The 20,134-nt window shown below is 63.2% G+C and overlaps 1 protein-coding gene across 3 annotated transcripts; it reads right to left on the minus strand.

Moving 5' to 3' along the window:
- Window positions 1-1,198: 1,198 nt before the first annotated feature.
- Window positions 1,199-16,969, minus strand: LINGO3 (leucine rich repeat and Ig domain containing 3). 3 transcript variants are annotated; one of them, XM_055127671.1, is made up of 2 exons: window positions 16,852-16,969; window positions 1,199-5,949 (listed from the first exon to the last, which is right to left on the minus strand). In XM_055127671.1, exons 1-2 carry the CDS (start codon window positions 16,962-16,964, stop codon window positions 4,122-4,124), a joined length of 1,941 nt encoding a protein of 646 aa, XP_054983646.1. In that variant the 5' UTR covers window positions 16,965-16,969; the 3' UTR covers window positions 1,199-4,121. The 3 variants fall into 3 exon arrangements, with proteins under 3 accessions (XP_054983646.1, XP_054983647.1, XP_054983648.1); XM_055127672.1 differs by lacking the exon at window positions 16,852-16,969 and adding an exon at window positions 16,454-16,559; XM_055127673.1 differs by lacking the exon at window positions 16,852-16,969 and adding an exon at window positions 15,190-15,302.
- Between the last annotated feature and the right edge of the window lie 3,165 nt (window positions 16,970-20,134).

Genomic DNA, 20,134 nt, shown 5'->3' on the forward strand with positions numbered 1-20,134 from the left:
TCACACCCGGCGATGCTCCGGGGTTACTCCTGGCTCATGCACTCAGAAATGACTCCTGGCGATGCTTGGTGACCATATGGGATGCTGGGAATTGAACCCAGGTCGGCCGCATGGAAGGCAAACGCTCTCTCCACTGTGCTATCGCTCCAGCCCCTGACTCCGAGAATTTTGTGTGGTGCTGAGGATGGAGGATGGAACCCAGGCCAGGTGCCTTATCCACTGTCCTATCTCTCAGGCACCTGCCGTGAGAATGTTTTATAATGACCCCCGGGGTGAGGGGCCAGAGTGATGGTAGAGTCGGGGGAGGGGGCAGCATTTGCCTTTCCTGGGGCTGACCCGGGTTTGATCTCCAGCATCCCAAGGGTTCCCCGAGCACTGCCAGGAGTCATTCCTGGGTGCAGAGCCAGGAGGAACCCCTGAGCATCAATGGATGTGGCCCTCAAACAAAAAAATAAACTAAAAATAAAGACCCTGGCGTGCTTGCCTTGTGTGCAGCAGCAAACCCCTCTTCATTCCTGCCTACTCTAAGGGTCCTGAACCTCACCAGGAGTCACCCCTGAGCACTGAGCCAGGAGTAGCCCCTGGGTACCACTGGGTAAGCCCTCACGCCCAACACGGAGAAAAAAAAAAGTCAGAGAGACTCTTTCCCTGTGGAAGATGTGGGTTCAATTCCCCTTTATGCATGGGTCCCTGGGCACCACGGTGACCCTTCCCACACAGGACCCCGGGGCTGGAACGACAGGACAGTGGGAAGGATGCTTGCCTCGCGTGCGGCTGGCCCAAGTTTGATTCCCGGCGTCTCACGGGGTCCCCAGAACCCCACCCGGAGTAAACCCTGAGCACCAAGCCAGGAGTGAGCCCTGAGCACTGCTGGGGTGGCCCCAAAAGACCAAATGAAAACAAAAACCAAACTTACCCAGAAGACACCCCTCAGCCCTCAGCACTGCCTGGGGTAGCCCGACGCTACCCCAAGAAGACTGAATGAGAGGCAGGGAGACAGCCTGAAGGGCCCAAGCCCGTGTGCCTTCCGTTCCCAGCCTCCCAGGGTGCTCTGCTCTGCCAGGCGTGACCCCTCACACGGCCCCACTGAGAATATTGTCTAACGACCCCATTATATAATGAGCATGGAACCATCCTGCACTGAGCACTGTTTATGGGAGTCCCCTCACTCTAGGGGGAAAATAAAAAAGACCTCTAGTTTGTTAGTAAATCAGTTCTGATTTTATTGGATTCCAACCAAATACAGCGTCGGGCAGGGTGGGGGGGGCTGGTGGTGAGGGCATGAGACGGCACAGGGGTGGGTGGGTGATGGGGGGGTCCTGGAGGGCGGGGTTCCACATATACTGGCGTTCTGGGGAGGGGGCTTGGTCTTGGAATCACCCCCTTTCTTCTGGAAGGTGCTGAAGGCACTTGGATGTTTTGGGGGGGCTCCTTGGAGCTGCTGTGACAAGCAAGATGAGGAAGAAGTCAGGGGGAACACTTGCGTAGCTCTGCGAGAGTCTGGAGGCCCCCAGGAGCCCCCCTTGGCCCTCGCACACATCCCCTCACAATTGGGGGTTTGGAGGTGGTGACCCCCTATGGGTTAACTGTGGTCGGAGGGTCACCATTTGGCTCTACTGGCCTATCTGTACATTGTGGGGGCTGGACCAGGCTGGGGGGGGTCTCCCAGAGTCTCGGCACCAGCCCTAGCGCTGGCTGTTCTCTAGAAGATCTCTTGAGTCTCCAAGTTGCCCCCCCCCAAAAAAACAACCTGGCCCCTGCAGGTGCAGCGGGGCTGGAACCTCAGATCCCTCCGCCGCAGAGGAATCTGAGTGAGGGTCCCCGCCCAGCTGAGGTGAAGCCCTTTCTCGCCCTCTCCCATCACTTCCGGGCCTGCCCCCACCACCCCATTGCCTTAGTGGAGGAGGTGGAGGGAGGGCGTGAGACGGGGCAGCAGGGAAGGCAGGATCAGAATCGGTCCCTTCCGGTGTCCTAACAGGGCTTGATACCCCCCCTCAGCATGGTGGACTCACCCCCGCGCTCTGCCAGCCTCCCCTGCCCACAGAGGCACACACCCAGTGCTCCCCGTACCCCCTCGCCCCTCCCCGCACCCCGCGCGCCGGTCTCCGCGGGCTCCCCCGCCCCTCCACTCACACAGCGGGACGCCCGGAGACCTCTCCGCACGCACACTGCTCCTCTCTCCCCGAGGGCAAGGGGCCTCGTGCGCCAGGACCACCCCCGAGACGGCCAGCTGCTGGCCCAAGGTGAAGGGTCACCCCAGCTGGGCTGTTGGGGTGGGCTCCAGACTCCACGCTGCTGGCCCGGGGCGGGTGGAGGGGGGCTCACACAGGCCTGGTAGCCAGCAGCCACGGGAGCAGAGGGCGAGGAGGTGGACAGCGCCGCTGCCTGCGGGCCTGGAGGGAGGAAGCCGGGTGGGGGCGGGGCCCTCGCGGCCAGTCTCACCCCAGGGAGGCCTGAGCTGGGGCCGGGTTGCAGCGCGGGAGCCAGGCGTGTCCCCGGGAATGAGCCGAGTGTCTGGGTGTGAGCCGAGTGTGACCGGGAGTCAAGTGTGTCCAGGTGTGAGCCGACTGTACCTGGGTGTGAGCTGAGCGTGTCCGGGTGTGACCCATATCCACGTGTGAGCCGAGTGTGTCCAGGTGTTATGTGTGTCCCTGCATGAGCCAAGTGTGTCCGTCCACATGTGAGCCTAGTATGTCTAGGTGTGAGCTGAGCGTGTCCTGGGTGTGAGTCCAGGTGTATCCGGGTGAGAGCCAAGTGTGTCCGGGTGTGAACTGCGTATGTTCCGGTGTGATCTGAGTGTGTCTGGATGTGAGTTGAGCGTGTTTGGGTGTGACCCATGTCCAGGTGTGAACTGTGTCCCTGCATGAGCCAATTGTGTCCAGGTGTGAGCCCAGTATGTCCAGGTGTGAGCTGAGTGTTCCTGGTGTAAATCCAGTGTATCTGGGTGTGAGCTGAGTGTGTCGGTGTGAGCAGAGTGTGACCTGGTGTCAACAGTGTGGGTATAAGCAGAATCTGGGTGTGAGCAATGTGTCCAGCTGAGTGTGTTCGGGTGTGAGCCCAGTGTCTGAGTGTGAGCCGAGTGTGTCCAGGGTGACTGTCCAGGTGTGAGTCCAGTGTGTCCGGGTGTGAGCTGAGTGTGTCCGGGTGTGAGCAGTGTCCGTGTGTGAGCCCAGTGTCCGGGTGTGAGCCGAGTGTGTCCAGGGTGACTGTCCGGGTGTGAGTCCAGTGTGTCCGGGTATGAGCAGTGTGTTTGGGTGAGTCCAGTGTGTCCTGGGTGTGAGCCAAGTGTGTCCAGGGCGACTGTCCAGCTGTGAGCCAAGTGTTCTGGGGGTGGTTGGGGTGACTAAGAGCAGGGGCAACATGAGTGTGACCCGGGGTGACTGTGTCTGGGGCGGAGCTGGGTGCGTCAGGGGTGACCGTGTCTGGGGGTGCACTAGTGGTACCCCAAGCATCACCCCCACAGAGGGCACGTGGTCAGTGCTGGCCTCAGAGAGCCGTGCGCACCCCCCTTTGGAGAGCTCGCCCTTATGCGCCCCATTGCGGATACACGTGAGCTCTGGGTCCAGGGAGGGGGTGTAGGCGAAGTGGGGGGGCAACCATCAGGGGAACCTAGCCCTTCCCTCAAGGGGGAGCTGTGTGTGTTGTGGGGCAGGGGCACCGTGGCTGTCAGGGTGTTATTTCCCTCTGGGGGTTCCCACGGCCCTCATGTCACCCCCACCCTGCTCAGTGCGCCAGCCTTGGGGACGGAGGGGGCAGAAAAATCGCGTCGAATTTTAGAAAAAAACGCAGGGGAAAAAAATCCAAGTCTGGAGGGAAAGGGGCGTCCTGCGGGGAGGGTCCCCCAAGGGGTGGAGGGGAATGCATAGGTGGTGGTTCCCAGGGGCCCCGGTGACGGGGGGAAGAGCGGGGAGCCTAGAGGGCCCCCCAACTGCGCGTTCTGGTAACTTTTTTGGGGGCCACACCCGTGGGCGCTCAGGGCTGACTCCCGGCTCTGCGCTCAGGAATCATTCCCGGTGATGCTCAGGGGACCCAACGAGATGGCGGGGATCGAACCCGGGGTCTCCCGCGTGCAAGGCAAGATCTCTGGGGTGGCGTTGGGGGGGGAGGGGGCCCAACACCCATCAGATCATTTTCATGTTGAACTTGCGCGCGCCGCCCTGGCCCGCGGCGGCCGCGGGCCCGTCCACCTTGCGGAATGAATACTCGACGGAGAAGTTGTTTTTGTGTTGCCCGCGCCCGCGGCTCCACACGAACAGCAGCAGGAAGCAGAAGAGCACGACGCCCAGGAAGGTGATGCAGCCCATGGCGGTGGACACCAGGATGGTGGTGAGGTCCAGCGGGAAGCGCGCGGCCGCCTGCGTCTCGTTGCGCCCCTCGCCCGGGGTCCGGTTGGCGGCCGGCTCGGGCTCCACGGCCAGGGTGGCGAAGTAGGTGTCGTTGCCGCCCGCGTTGCTGGCCACGCACGTGTAGGTGCCGCTGTCCTGGGGGCGCGCGTCGCGGATCTCCAGGGTGCCCCCGGGCAGCACGCGCGCGCGCCCGGCGCTGGCCGCGGTGACGGCGAGGTGCTGGGGCGTCACCCAGGCCACCGTGGGCGCCGGCTCGCCGTCAGCGCGGCACTGGAAGCGCACGGGCTCACCCGCGGCCGCCGTGACGCGCTGCAGCCGCCGCTCGCGGATCTGGGGCTTGCGGCACACGAAGTACTCGAAGAGCGCCGAGTCGGGCAGGTGGCGCAGGGCGTCGCCGCGCACCTCGGCCGGGCTGGCGCACGCCGGCAGGCGCCCGTCGAAGTTGAGGGTCTTGCGCCGCTGCACGATCCACAGCAGGCGGCAGTCGCACGCCAGCGGGTTCCCGTCCATGCGCAGCGTCTCCAGCGTGTTCACCGAGTGGAACGTGCTCTCCTCCAGCGTGGACAGCAGGTTGTCCGACAGGTTGAGCAGGCGGATCTGCCGCAGCCCCAGGAAGGCCTGCGGCTCCACCACGGCCAGCAGCGCGCCGGCCAGGTGCAGCTCGCGCAGACGCACCAGGTCGCGGAACGAGCCGCGGGGCACGGTGCTGATGGGGTTGTGCGAGAGGTTGAGGCAGGTGAGGTGCGCCTGGTGGCGCAGCGCGGCGGCCGGCACGGCCGTGATGTTGGTGTGCGTGACGGACAGCGAGGTCAGGTTGAGCCCCTGCAGGCTGCCCGCGCCCAGCTCCTCCAGCAGCGGCCAGTGGTCGATCTCCAGGTGCCGCAGCGCCGGCAGCCGGCGGAAGTTCTCCTCGTCCAGCGCGGCGATGGCCAGGTGGCGCAGGCGCAGCGCGCCCAGGCCGCGCAGGTGGCCCAGCGACTCGGCCGACAGCGCCGTGAGGTTGCAGCGCTCCAGCGTCAGCTCGCGCAGGGCCAGCAGCCCCGCGAAGGCGCGGCGCGAGATGAACACCAGGTCATTGTCGCCCACCTCCAGGCGCCGCAGGCTGCGCAGGTCCTGGAAGGCGTAGTCCAGCAGGATGACCAGCTTGTTCTGGCTCAGGTCCAGCAGCGTGAGGTTGTCCAGGCGCGTGAACACGCCCGGCGGGATGAGCTTCAGGAGGTTGCCCCGGAGGCGCAGCACGCGCAGCCGCGGCAGGTTGGCGAAGGCGCCCGGCTCCACGTGCGCGATGACGTTCTCGCTCAGGTCCAGCTCCTCCAGGCCCGGCAGCGCCGCCAGGTCGCCCGGGTTGAGGCAGCGGATGCGGTTGCGGCTGAGCTCCAGCACGCGCGTGTCGGCGGGGATGCCGTCGGGCACGGCCGTCAGGCGGCGCCGCGCGCAGGTCACCACGGCGCGCGCCGGGGCGCTGCACTCGCACCGGGCCGGGCAGCCGGGCGCCGGGGCCGCGGCCGCGGGCAGCAGGAGGAGCTGGAAGCTCAGTAGGCTGAGCCAGCGGGTCATGGTGCGGAGCGTGGGCCTAGGGCCGCGCCACCATCCTCGTGGGCACCTAGGGGCGAGGGGGCGGGGCAGCGTTAGCTCCGGGAACCGGCCGCCCAGTTTCCCCCCCCCTCCACCCCGTCCCTGCAGGAGAACTGAGTGGGGGGCGCCCCGGAGCCATAGGACAGCGGGGAGGGCGCTCGGCCCACCCGGGTGCCAGTCCCGGCATCCCGTAGAGACACCCCAGCGTCTCCAGGAATGATCCCTGAGCGCTGAGCCAGGCGCCGCCCCTGAGCAACGCGGGGTGTGACTCAAAAACCCAAAACCCCAAGAGAACCGAGTGGGCCGCACGACTACCTTCGAGTCTGCTGGCAGAGGGGAGGGCGTTGGCTCTGTCCACCGTGGACCCGGGTTTGATACCCGCAACCCCATAGGATTCCCCGGAGCTCCGCTGGGAGTAATCACTGAGCACAGAGCCAGGAGTCAGCCCTGAACACTGCTGGATGTGACCCAGTAACCAACAACCAAATAAACTCCTAGTGGTTCTGGGGGCAGGGAAACTGAGGACATTTGTGACAGGGAATGTAGTACACTGGTGAAGGGAGGGTGTTGGAACACTGAATGACTGAAACCCGATCATGAACAACTTTGTAACTGCGGTGCTGGGGAACCCTATGGGATGCCGGGGATTGAACCCAGGTCGGTCACTGCAAGGCAAACGCCCTACCCTCTGTGCTATCGCTCCAACCCCAGATTCAATGTTTTTAAATTTAGAAAATAGGGGCTGGAGCGATAGTACAGCGGGGAGGGCATTTGCCTTGCACACGGCCGACCCGGGTTCGATTCCCAGCATCCCATAGGGTCCCCTGAGCACCACCAGGAGTCATTCCTGAGTGCAGAGCCAGCAGTAACCCCTGTGCATCGCCAGGTGTGACCCAAAAAGCAAATAAATAAATAAAATAAAATTTAGAAAATAAAAATTTTCAAGGACAGATGCTTAGAAGGGATGGGTGGGGGTGGGAGCCCTGTACTTGATTCTGAAACCTCACTCTCTCCCCTACAGATGCCAGCAGAAACCAACCCAGCACTGAACTGGCCTCACCAGGAGGGTGTAGCCCCCTGACTGCAGCCCCCAGCCTACCGAGAACCGTTTTCCGTGCACCGTGTACCTGCCTCCCCTCAATAAAACCCTCCAAAACTCTCAGGCTAAGAACATCGTCCTCCACTAAGTTCCTCCTCCACCGGGGACAGGTTTTTGGTTTCCCCGCGGCTCTCAGGGCTGACTCCTGGCTCTGCACTCAGGGATCACTCCTGGCAGTGCTTGGGGGACCCTGTGGGGATTCCGGGAATCAAACCTGGGTCGCCGCGTGCAAGGCAAACGCCCTCCCCGCTGTCCCAGCGCTCCGGCCCCACTTTCCCTTCTACTTTCCAATAAACCTTTCTATTCCCCCGGCCCCACAAAGAAACTCTCAGGCAGTACTGGGTTAATTCGAAGGAAGGGGCATGGCCTGGGTGTCCCCACACTGTTTAAGGAAGAGACCACTTGGGTGTGAAGGGGAGACAGTTTTCCTTTTCTTTTTTTTTTTTTGCTCTTTGGTCACACCCGGTGATGCACAGGGGTTACTCCTGGCTCTGCACTCAGGAATTATTCCTGGCAGTGTTCAGGGGGCCATATGGGATGCTGGGAATCGAACCCGGGTTGGCCGCGTGCAAGGCAAATGCCCTACCTGCTGGGCTATCGCTCCAGCCCCGCAGAGCCGGTTTTCGAGACCCATGTCACGTGGGCACCCCTGGAATCCAAGAGGCTCAGGGAGAGAATTAGACCGCCAAAGGTGCCCCCTCCCCCGCACCAGGGGGTGTTTCGTAATCCTGGGGGTTGCAAATGTCCAGAACAGACAGGAAAGATGTGGGGGAGGGGAGACGGCTGATGGGCCATGGAATGTTCTGGAATTAGCATTCTGGGATGTTTAAAAATATAGTCCAAGCAGGGCCAGAACAGGAAGTGCACTGGCCTTGCATGCCCCCTCGCCCCCAGATTCATCCCCGGCACATCCCATGGGGTCTCCCAAACCCCCCCAGGAGTGATCCCTGAGTGCAGAGCCGGGAGTCAGCCCTGAGCACCGCTGGGGAGGCCCGAAAACCAAACCAAAACAAAACAAAAAAGAAATCCAAAGTTGACAGACTATGTGAGCCTCGCTCACCCCTTCAGAACCAAATGCTAGGGGCTGGAGCGATAGCACAGCGGGGAGGGCGTTTGCCTTGCACGCAGCTGACCTGGGTTCGATTCCCAGGATCCCGCTGGGTCCCCCGAGCACCACCAGGAGTAATTCCTGAGTGCAGAGCCAGGAGTAACTTCTGTGCATCGCTGGGTGTGACCCAAAAAGGAAAAAGAAAAATTTTTTTTTCAATCAAATGCAACAAGATGCCGAAGTGGACTCAAGGTTGGATGGTTGGATGGACACAGGAATCCCCAGGTTCCCTGCCCCGTCCTGGTACTGGTCACCCCACCCAGAGGTACCCGGGTGAGTGGCATGATGGGGTTGGGGGCAGCTCAAACCCAAGGGACGCCTTGATTCCAGGCACCCCTGGGGTCTGTCCCAGCTGGGCAGCATGGTAAGGGGGGCAGACAGGTGGGGGACCAGCTGCCAACACACCCCACCTGGACACGGCCGGGGAGGTGAGCCCTGCCGGGTCATTCTTCTAGAGGAAGTTTTTCGTGTCTTTTTTACTTTTGGGGTCATACCTGGTGATGCACAGGGTCCCTCCTGGCTCTGCTCTCAGGGATCACTCCTGGCAGTGCTTGGGGGACCCTAGGGGATGCCGGGGATCAGTCCTGGGCATGTGCCAGGCCAGCCCTGCTGCGTGACCTCTCCAGCCCCCCAGTTTTTTTTTCTTTTTAGGTCACACCTGGTGATGCTCAGGGGTTCCAGCTTGTAGGTATCAGGGTCTCGGTTGTGTTTCTTGTATTACATTTTTTTTTTTTTTTTGCTTTTTGGGTCACACCCGTCTGATGCACAGAGGTTACTCCTGGCTCTGCACTTAGGAATCACTCCAGGCGGTGCTGGGGGACCATATGGGATGCTGGGAATCGAACCCAGGTCAGCTTCGTGCAAGGCAAACGCTCTACCCGCTTTGCCATTGCTCCAGCCCCAGATCCCTTACCCCCCGTTTTTTCTAGGTCATTCTTCCGCAGAGTGATGACCTGAGGCAGCTAGGGAGAAGTTGGGTCTCCAGAGGGGCCAGCAGGCCCCCCACAACCAGCACAGCCCAGTCCAGCTGGGACCCCATGGCCAGGCCCTGTGCCCAGGCCGGCCCGCTGCCCTGGGCTGCATCGCTCAGTGTTCATGCCTCCCCTGGCCAGGAAGAACCAAGGTGGTCTGCTTGGAGATCAACCTGCTTGTGGTGGAGGAGGAGGAAATAAAGGGGTGGGACCTCTCAGCGCCCCAAAAACACTAGCCAGGCAGAGCCCAGCAGCACTTCCTGGAGACAGTGAAACTGACACAGAAAATGAAACAAAGTTGCTATACGGCTCCAAGGCTGGGAGGGTGTGTGTGTTTGTCTTGCGGGCACTGTGATTCCCCACGTCCCTTATGGTCCCCAAAGCACCACCAGGATTAATTCCTGAGTGCAGAACCAGGAGTAACCTCTGAGCATCCCCGGGTGTGACCCAGAAAGAAAAAAAACAAAAACGGTTCCCCAGCTGCCCTGTCCCTCCATCCTCCGCTCCAGCTCTGGGCCTCCCCCTTCCGCCAGAGCATACACCCCGGTTCTGGCCCCAGGCCCTGGTGGGTTGTGCCCGAGTCCAGCTTCCCCGTGCTCTCCCGCGCTTCACCTATCCGGTGCCCCTGTGCAGAGAATCTCTACCGTCCATCCCAGACCGCGTGTCCCCCCGGCGCCATCCAGCACCTTGCTTAACTCTCAGGCCTCCAGGCAGTGAGCACCACGGGACAGGGGAGATAGCACAGCAGGTAGCACAACCGGGAGGCGTCTGCCCTGCACTCGGTCAATGGGGCTCCATCCCCGACACCCCATAGGGCTCCCTGGGCATGGCCAGCAGGAGTGATCCCTGAGCACAGAACTAGGAGTCAGCAGCCTTGAGCACCACCAGGTGTGGCCCCCCCTCAAAAAAACTAAAAAGGCATCCACGTCACCATCACTGTCCTCATCATCACCCTCCCCCTTTATCTCACCATCAGTGGCATCACCATCACCATGACTACCATCACCATCAGCGGCACGTAACCACCATCTCACCATGATGACCTGATATCACCATCAGTGGCACATAACCACCATCTCACCATGACTACTATCACCATCAATGGCACGTAACCACCATCTCACCGTGACTACCTGATACCACCATCAGTGGCACGGTAACCACATCGCCATGACGGCCATTAACGTTGCCATCACCACCACCCTTGCTACCATCACCACCATCATCCTCATCAGCATTTCTACCACCATCAGCACCACAATTACCATCACCATGGCTGCCATCACCACCACCACCATCACCGCCACCACCACCACCACACTGTTACATTGTTGTTTTGAATCACACCCGGGGATGCTCAGGGGTTACTCCCGGCTCTGCCCTCAGCAATCACTCCTGGCGGTGCCCGGGGGGTGGGGGGGCCTATGGGATGCCGGGGATGGAACCTGGGTCAGCCGCATGCAAGGCCGGCGCCGGCCCCGCTGCCCTACGGTCCTGGCCTGCCAGGCCTTGCTCTGTGCCGGCCTTGGAGCGAGGTGCCACCTGGATTCTTCCATGCCACCGCAGGCTCACAGTGCGGGTGTTCTGCTCGTCCTCGTCCCTCTTGACAGGTGGAGCCCTGAGGCTCGAAGCAGCTCTGACAAGCCGCCCGGGTTCATGCCGCCAGCTGGGATGTCGGGGGGGGGGGGGAGGGGGGGAAAGTTCCGGGATGAGGCAGCTGGCGCCGACACCCCCGTGTCACTCTCATCGCCCTTGCTGTCATTCTGGCTTTGGCAGTGCCGGGAATGGAACAGGGCCCCGCAGGCCAGTGCTCGGTTCCTGAGCCCCGCGACAGCCCCTCGCTCGCTCGGCTGCTGAGGACAGCCTGACAGCTTGTCAGCAAAAATGTGCAACAGCCTCTGTGGCACCTGAACCGGCGTTCATTGCTCCCCCCTCCGAGATGCGATAATGCTGGTTTCCTGATTCTATCTGTCAGTCAGTCAACAAACGCGGACTTCATGCTGAGAGTCGCCGAGGCGTGGGGGACATCGGGGAGGGGACATCACAGGAGGGGACATCGGCGAGGGGACATCACGGGAAGGGACAAAGAGAACCTCTTACTCAGACCAACAAACAACCACGAGGTCATATAAATACCCCTTCCAGGGGCCGGAGTGATTGCACAGCGGGGAGGATGTTCGCCTTGCATGTGGCCAACCGGGATTCAATCCCCAGAATCCCATAGGGTCCCCCAAGCACTGCCTAGAGCGATTCCTGAGTGCAGAGCCCTGAGCATCGCCGGTGTGACCCCAAAAGCAAAATAAGTAAATAAATAAATAAATACCGTTTCTCAGGGGCTGGAGCGATAGCACAGTGGGGAGGGCGCTTGCTTTGCATGCGACCACCCCAGGTTCGATCCCCGGGCCCCCTTGTGTGGTTCCCTGAGCACCACTAGAAGTGATTCTGGAACACAAAGACAGGAGTAAGTCCTGAGCACTGCTGGCTGTGGCCCCCAAACAAAACCAACCGGCCGAACAAAAAAAAAAAATGCCACTTCTGGGGGCTGGAGTGATAGCACAGCAGGGAGGGCGTTTGCCTTGCACGCGGCCAACCCGGGTTCGATTCCCAGCATCCCATATGGTCCCCTGAGCACCGCCAGGGGTCATTCCTGAGTGCAGAGCCAGGAGTAACCCCTGAGCATTGCGGGGTGTGACCCCCCCAAAAAAAAGCCACTTCTCCTGTGTGTGTTGGAGGAAAAGTGGGAAAAAAAAATGCCCCCAGGTGGGGCCTGAGAGATTGACAGCCCGCGGCTGACCCCAGTTCAATCCCTGAGCACCATCAACCCTGAGCACCATCAGGAGCACCCTGCGAGCAGAGCCAGGCAGAAGCCCAGAGCACCGCTGGGTCCATCCCACGCGGACAGGGACAAAGTCAGAAAGGACTCAATGGCCAGCAGGTGGGGACGCGGAGGGGGGACGGCTACGGGGACGCTGAGGCAGAGAGGCCGTGGGACGCTTCTCTCTGGACGTGCTGTGTGACCCCCGGCAGACACACATCCTCTCTGGGCGCGCGCCAGCTGCCCTGCCCGACTGCCCCGGGAGTGCTCACGCTATAATTACTCCATGGCATGAGAGAACAGACGGCCGGCGCTCCGCACCCCAGCAGAGCCGCTCCAGCTGTGACCCACTTTGCTGGGCCGACCTCGCCCCCAGGAGCCGCCTGTCATCTCCCGGGCAAGGGGCACGGCGAGTCGGAGGGGGGCGGCCAGCAGCTGGGCTGGAGCTTCTGACACCCCCGCTCCCCCCCCACATTCGGGGATGCTCGGGGTCCGGGCGGAGGGAGAGGGGCCCGGCTGGATTCAGGGCTTCAGTGATCACCTCCCCCCAGCCCCCCCGGCCCCCCGCCGGCCTCCAGACCCCGGAGCCCCGCTGGAGGGCAGGGCTCAAGGCCAGGACCCCTGGCACTGTTCTTTCTTCTTGGGGCGGGGGCACACCTGGCGATGCTTAGGGCTGACTCCTGACTCTGTGCTCCATGGTCACTCCTGCCAGTGCTCGGTGGACCCTAGAGGGTGCCGGGGTTCGGACCCGGGTCGGCACTATTGCTCCGGCGGCCCCATGAAACAAATTTAAAGGAGAGCCGCGGGGAGTCACTGCAGGTTCGGGTGCAAGGCGTGTGACCCGTGAGTGGCTGTTCAAGACGGGTCGGACCTGTGAGCGGCCCCATGTCACCCCCGCCTGGAAAGTCCCGTCTCCTGCCTGGAGGAAGGTGGCGTGTGCAGACTGCCCAGGGCCAACCTAAGGGGCTGCGTCCTTTTCTGCAAAGGGCATGCATGCGTGTGGCCAGTGGCCAGTGAGAGGTGGGGGGTCGGCCCGGAGGGGGCTTGGAAAGAGTCTGCACAGGACCTCACCGAGGTGGTCCGCTCTAGGTCAGTCCCCTCCCTCCCCCCTCCCTGCTTTCCCTCCTTCTCAGATTCTTCCTCCCTCCTCCCCTCCTTCCTCTCCTCTCCTCCCTCTCACCCTTTCTCCCTTCTCCACCTTCCTCTGTCCTTTCTTCCCTCCTTCCACTTTCCCTCCTCCCCTCCCTCCTCCTCCTCCTCATCCTCCTCCTCCTCCTCCCCCTCTCCCTCCCTCGAGCATTCTGGGGCACCCTCTTCAGCTGTTCATTTCGGAGTCAGTACTGGAGCCCCCAGACAGATCCCTGCTGTTCCATCTGGGCGTGGGGGTCCCACGGAAGAGCCCTAGGGAACAGGCAGTGCTCAGGGAGCACCCATAAGGCGGCGGGGGGGCTGTGACCGGCAGAGCCACGGCTGCTCTGGGACCCACTTGATGGACCCCAGGACCACGAGGGACCCTGGGGGGGGTGAACCAAGGATGCTAATGAGCCACCTGGAGAAGGGGGGCTGTTGGGGGGGCAGTATCCTCCCACCGGGAGGGGTCGGGCCCAAGTGAGGTGGGCACTTCACTGGGGGGGACTGAGGAAGCCCCCCACCCCTGGGAGGCTGCACCTCTAGAGGCTGGAGGGTCCCCCGGAGCCTGTGAGCTCAGGGGTCTGGGCGGAACCCGAGCCCAGGACAGACGTTGGATTTCTTTTCATTATTTTTTGTTTGTGTATGTGTTGGGTAACACCCGGCAATGCTCAGGGGTTACTCCTGGCTCTGCACTCAGGAATTACTCCTGGCAGTGCTGGGGGACCCTATGGGACGCTGGAAATCGAACCCGGGTCGGCCATGTGCAAGGCAAACGTCCTCTCCGCTGGACTATCACTCCAGCCCCCTCATTTCCTTACTTTTATTCTTTATTTAGGGCTGGAGGCCCCCACCTGCTGGTGCTCAGGCTCCCTCCTGGCTCTGCACTCAGGGATCACTCCTGGCCGTGCTTGGGGGGCCCTAGGGGGTGCCGGAGATTGAACCCGGGTCGGCCACAAGCAAGGCAAGCACCCTCCCCACTGTCCTACGGCTCTGGGCGCCACTGCAATGCTTAGCCCTGGGAAGGGGGGCGGCAGAATGAGACTGGTGGGGTCCGAGGAGCGCCCCCAGCTCGCCCGGTCTCTCTGCGAGGCGTGTCCATGTCCCGGCCCCGGTTACGATGCGGATACGCTCCTGGCCTATCCCAGAAAAAGCCCAACTCCTGGGGGAGTCCAATGAGAACTGGGGGGCACAGCCACTCTGCACCCCCTCCTCCACTCTGGCTTGCCAGGCCAGGAGATGCCAATCCCCCCCACCCCGGCAGCCCCAGGGTGAGAGTTGAGCCCTGTGCGGGGGAAGGGGGCACGGGGGACAGATGCTGGGGACCCTGTCCTGAGGCTCCCTCCACCCCCCACCCCTGCAGTCAGCCGGAGAATCTGCTGCTACATACCCCCCCATCCAAGCACAGACCCCGGTATTGGGGGGGAGTCTAGCTGTGTGCAGCGACGGCCCCCAGAGGCCAGATTTGGGGACACAGTGCCCCCCATCGCCAGGACCCGCACCTCCTACGCCCCAGATCTGGACCCTCCCGGGGCACTCGGGCGTGACAACTCATTAAGTCCTAATTAGCCTCCGTCTGCCCTGTCACCCTTTGGGAATCAGAAGTTTGGATTCCCGACCCATTTTCTCAGCCGGTTGGCGCTGAGGGGCGACAGAGAAGCTGCGAGTGAGCAGAGAAGTCTCTGGACCCACACACGCTTTTTTTTTTTTTTTAAAGCCGGAACGATAGCTCGTTGGGGAGGGCGCTGGCCTTGCACACGGCTGGCCAGGGTTCGATCCCCGGCATCCCACAGGGTCCCCTGAGCACCATCAGGAGGGATCCCCGAGCGTAGAGCCGGGAATACGGCCTCAGCACCGCCAGGAGTGGGCCCCCCCAACAAAAACCCAAACCCAGATGCCTCCTATCTCCCCCACCCCTCCTACCAGCACGAAGCTGACTCGGCAGAGACCCGGGGTCCGAGGAGCCCCCCCCACAGCTCGCCCCGTCTCTCTGCGAGGCGTGTCCGTGTCCCAGCCCTGGTTCCGGAGCTGACACACAGGGGAGCCCGCCGCCCTGGGTGGGGTCCCATTGGGGGGGCAGGGGGGCTCTGACAGGCAGGTGGGCGTCCCGGCCCGGGCCCACCCCAGCCAGGCTCTCTGAACTCTACCTGGTGATGAGGTTGGTGACTCAGGAGGGCCCTGGAGTGACAGCTCCGTGGGAAGATGCGAAGCGGCACCTCGGATCGGCTCCCTGTGCCCACTCAGGCGCCCGCAGATCCCGGCTCCTGCTGGGGGTGGCTGGGAGCAGCCTCAGTGCGGGGGCTGAGGGGCAACGGGATGTCCCTGCACCCAAGTCTGCAGCAACTCCCCCCGCACCTGGACATCCATCCCCCCCACCCCCTCATGTGAGGTCACTCCGGGGGTCCTGCTCTCCACCCCCTGGGGAATGATAACACAGGCCAGTGCGCATCCCCCTCCCCCCTCCCCGCCCACCTCATTCACACAGAGACCCTGAGTCCAGCGCCCTGTCACCCACCGCACTCACTCTAGCTGCCACACCTCCTCCTCCAAGCAGCCCTCCCAGGTTGCTCCAGGCCTCACCACCGTTCTGCTGGGCCCCGAAAGCCAGACCCCTCTGCACGTGACCTCAGCGAGGTCCCCAAACTCAGAAGTTTGGATTCCTCAGAATGGGGGTGGGGGGGCTGGCGGTCCCCTGCTGCAGCAGCTCCAGCTCGAGCTGCTGGCCTGTGTCTGAACAGCTCAGCCACAGGCGGTCTCCAGGGAGCCCCTTCCTGGGCCCAGAGCGAAGCAACACGCGGGGTGCCTTCCCTTCCCCCAACTTGTTGAATGGGGTGCAGTGGCCGCCCCAGCCAGGCCCCCCCCAGCGGTCCAGCCCCAGCAAACGGAGCTGCCGGCCTGGCTGTTCTTGGTGCCTGAAAAAAAGGGGCCCACGGTGGTGTTGGGGGGCGGGGCGGGCAGGGGTTGCTGGGGATCAGCCCTGTGACCCCCAAAGCTCTGCCTGCCACGCGGAGCTGCACCCAGCCCCTGGGCACAGACGTCCTGGCCTGAACCCCAGACCTTCTTTTCCCCCTGGCAGTTCCGCGCGCCCCCAAGGCGGCACCAGCCGGGGCTCCCGGGGACAGGAAATGCCAGCGACGCCCCCATCCCGACAGAACCTCATCCTCTTCCCCTGGAGGGGGACGCGTCCCGCCAGGGGTCCCTCCCAGTCTGCAGGGAGACGCCCACCCGGCTGCCCGCTCCCGGGCGCCCCCCGCCCAGCTGCGCGGAGCCCCCCCGGCGTGGGGAGTGGTCCCCAAAGTTTGCCGGGGGGAGGCCTGGCGCGGGAGGGGTGCGCATGGGGGGGTCCGCGCGGGGGTGGTGGCGGTGAGGGAGGGCGGATGCGGGGCGCCCGGGCCCCCTGCGGCTACTCACCTGGGCGGCTCGGCCGCGGACACCGCGCGGGCTGCGGCGCGGGGGCCGCCCGGAGCCAACACCAGCCGCCGCCGCCGCCGCCGCCGCCGCCGCCTCCCGGGCCCGCCGTGCGCGCCCCCGCCGGCGCGTGCCCGACACCGCCGTCCGCGGGGCGGGGGCGCGCGGGGCTGCGCTCGGCCGTGCGCGCGGCCGGCGGTGCGCGGCGCCGGGGGCCGCAGGTGTGTGGCGCGCGCCAGGACACGTGCGCGCAGGTGCTGGGGCGCGGGGCCCCGGGGCTGGGGTCCGAGGACCCACCCGCACCTTCCCCGCCGGGCCCCGCTCCTGGACCCCGACACGCAGCATCCCCGCCCCCCCACCTCCCCCACCCCAGCGTGCAACAGATCCCCTCTAGGACCTACCCGCTCACTGGTTCAGTCTCGGGGCGCCTGCACAGCCCCCCTGGCTTCCAGGTCCAGGCCGCTCTGGACCCCAGGAGAAGCACCTCCAGGAGCCCCGAGCGTCCAGAGATCATTCTGATCCCGCCCCCCAATCTCAGCGCACCCGTGGACCTCCAACATGCAGGGTCCCCCACCTCAAGGTCTCTGCAGACCGCCTCCTCCCCCCCCCCCCCCGTTCCCCATGCTCCTCTGCCCACAGCCTCCCTCCCTCCTCTGCCGAGAAGTCCTCCGTCTCCAGCACACGATGTTCCCTGAATCATTGTGGGAGAAACCAGCCTTTGACCCGGCCAGGCCTGAGCAATTGTGGGGACTCCCGCGCATGGGGGCTCCTAGCCCTCAATATCCTTGTCACAGAACCAGATGCCCAGGTGGTCCCAAGCCTCCACCCCTTCCCCCAGAGTAGCCCTCACCACACATACGCGCTTTCTTTTTTTTTTTTTTGCTTTTGCTATTTGGGTGCTCAAGGCTGACTCCTGGCTAGGTGCTCAGGCAGCCCTTCTAGCGGGGCTCAGGGATTCTAGGGATGGAATCCCGGTCAACCACGAGCGAAGCAAGCACCATGGCCCCGGCGCTGTGCACCTTTCATTTAGAGCGCACGCAGTGTGGAGTTTGGGGGTGTCATTACTGCAGTGAGGTCAGGCAGAGGAGTCACAACCCCCGACCCTGTGTCAGCCAATGACACCAAGTCCCACAGGGTTGGGTCCTTCTAGCAGGCTCCTTCTGGCCACTTCATGATGAGTGGGGTGGGGGTGGGGCGTCGCTCCTGGCCGTGCTGTGCTGGGGCTCCCGCCCCCCGCCCCCACCCGGGACCTCCTGCATGTCCAAACCTGCGCTCGGCCCCTGTGGCCGTTTCTCCCGCACCGGCTCCCATATCACAGAGCCACCGTCGGAGGCTGAGCCAGGCTGGGGCTGGGAAGGTGTGTGTGTGTGGGGGGATTAGGGGGGAATGGAAGGATGGACTCTAACCTTGTCCCACCCCTCCTGCCCGCTGTGTCCTCCCGCTGTCATGAGGGGTGACCTGGCGTCAGCTCAGCCACCTGTGATGCCTCCGGGATGCTTCCCCAGGCTGCTGCATTGGCGGGAAGCCCAGACAGCGCATCCCGCATCCCGGGAGATGTGCTGGCTCGGCCCCCCACGGGAGGAGGGAGGGTGCAGCGAGATCCGGGAGGCAGATGTGAGATTCTCCCCCCCCCACCTCTCGGGCCACCCCCATTTACTTTTTTGTGACACTCCCAGCGATGCGCAGGGCTGACTCCTGACTCTGTGCTCAGGAATCACCCGTGATGGTGCTCAGGGGACCCTATGGGGATGCCGAAGGATCGAACCTGGGTCGAAAGTGTGCGAGTCAAGCGCCCTCCCAGCTGCATTATCTGCTGCTTTTTGTCTGTTTTTTTGGGGGGGGAGGGTTTGATCACATCCGGCGGTGCTCAGCGCTGACTCCTCGCTCTGTGCTCAAGGGTCACTTCTGGCGGTGCTCGAGGGACGGGTCCCACACGCGCCTGCAAGGTAAGAGCCCTCCCCACTGTCCTAACTCATCTCTCGGAGCCCCCCAGCACCGACAGGGGGATGTGGGGGTGCGCAGATAGGATGGAGGGGGGCACATAGAGATCTAACCTAGGTCCCGCCACTTTCTGGCTAGGGAGCCCGTTTCCCCAGAGCCTCAGTTTCCCCGTCTGTCCCTAGGGGCGTGTCTAGAGGCTGCAGCCCCGCCGTAGGGGCGTGGTCAGTCCAGGCCCCGCCCCACAGCCGCGGGCTGTTCCCACGCTCCAGCCCTCCAACCTGAGCTGCCCGCCCGCAGAGCCCAAGCTCAGGCCGAGCCCGCCCCCCCGCTCCCCGGCAGCTGCAGGTCGCCCCCTCGCTTCCTTCCTGACTCAGCTCCCCGCCCCTCGCCTCCTTCTGGGGCCGGGCTGCCTGCTGGGCGCCTCCCCCTCCTGGAAGCTGTAATTTACTGATTTAGCCCGGCTCCCGCTGGCCCTGCCTTTTAGCGCCAGCGCATCCCGGGTGGCACCCAGTAGGCGTCTTAATGAGCCTTACAGGGTTGGGGGCACAGGTGGGAGGTGCGGGGAGGACGGGACGCAGAGGGCAGCTTAGGGCCCTGTTTTTTTTGGGGGGGTCTCTGAAACTGGCGTGTTCAGCCTCCTGCCTCATCCCCTCAGTATACAGCTGGTATTCAGAAAGTGCAGGGGTGCGGGCGAAGCAATAGGGCAGCGGGGAGGGCGCTGATCCGGGTTTGATCCCCGGCACCCTATAGGGTTCCCCGAGCCCGCGGGAAGTGAGCCCTGAGCACCGCCAGATGTGGCCCCCACACAAAACATCCACAAACATACAGGAGGACAAGATTCATCCTGATGTTCTGGTGTGGGGGGGGCAGGGAGAGGAACTGGGGTCCCCCAGCCTGGGGCTGGGGGGGAAACCTGAGCCCAGCATTCCCAGACATTGTTGGTCCTGGGGATTATAGGAAAGGGGGTTCATGTCTAGTTTTGCCCTTGGAAGGGCAGGTGGTACCTGGCTGTCAAGGTTACAACCTCTTGGGATAGAGTCGTTGCCATGGAGATGGAGCACGTGGGGAGAGACAGGATGGCTTGGATGCCTTGTTGGGGGTGCCTGTTCCGGGGTCTACACCCCCTCCCCCGTCCTTCTCGAGGGGAGGGGCCCCGTGGCTTCATAGCTTACAAAGCCAGCAGGTACGCTCAGAGCTGGGTAATTATTTCTAAAATTAAACGCTCTGTCTCCCGGGGCTGGAGCAATAGGACAGTGGGGAGGGCTCTGGCCCTGCACTTAACCGACCAGGGTTCGATGCCCAGCATCCCGAACCCCGCCAGGAGTAATTCCTGAGTGCAGAGCCAGGAGTAACCCCTGAGCACCGCCGAGTGTTACCCCTAAACCAAACTAAAGTCCATTGCTCTCAGGCTGAGGCCCGGGCTGTGGGGGCAGGGGTTGTGGGGTGGGGGGTGACTCCAGAGAGGGGCATCTCCCCGTGATGGAGGGAGCCAAGTCCCAGTTACTGAAATACGTGTGTGGGATTCTGAATGAAAAACCCCCAGAATCATGTTGGGGGGGGGGGAAGTCTCAACTGTGTGACATACACCAATGACCTCCAAAGCCTCAGCTGGGGACAGTGACAATAGTGAGTGGGGTCGGACAAAAGGACAGCAGCAGGGCGGGGGGTGGGGGATTTGCCTTGCACACAGCTGACCCGGGTGGTTTGATCCCTGGCACCCTATAGGGGACCCCAAGCCCCACC

Source organism: Sorex araneus, chromosome 2 (assembly GCF_027595985.1).
Source record: "Sorex araneus isolate mSorAra2 chromosome 2, mSorAra2.pri, whole genome shotgun sequence".
Classification (NCBI taxonomy): domain Eukaryota; kingdom Metazoa; phylum Chordata; class Mammalia; order Eulipotyphla; family Soricidae; genus Sorex; species Sorex araneus.

What these genes read in the sequence shown, in the direction of transcription:
- LINGO3 (XM_055127671.1), bottom strand. Translation starts at nt 16,964, where the DNA reads ATGATCTCTGGACGCTCGGGGCTCCTGGAGGTGCTTCTCCTGGGGTCC. An exon ending in GAGACTGAACCAGTGAGCGG is followed by an intron (nt 5,950 to 16,851) that starts GTAGGTCCTAGA and finishes CCTCGCCCCTAG; the next exon opens with GTGCCCACGAGGATGGTGGC.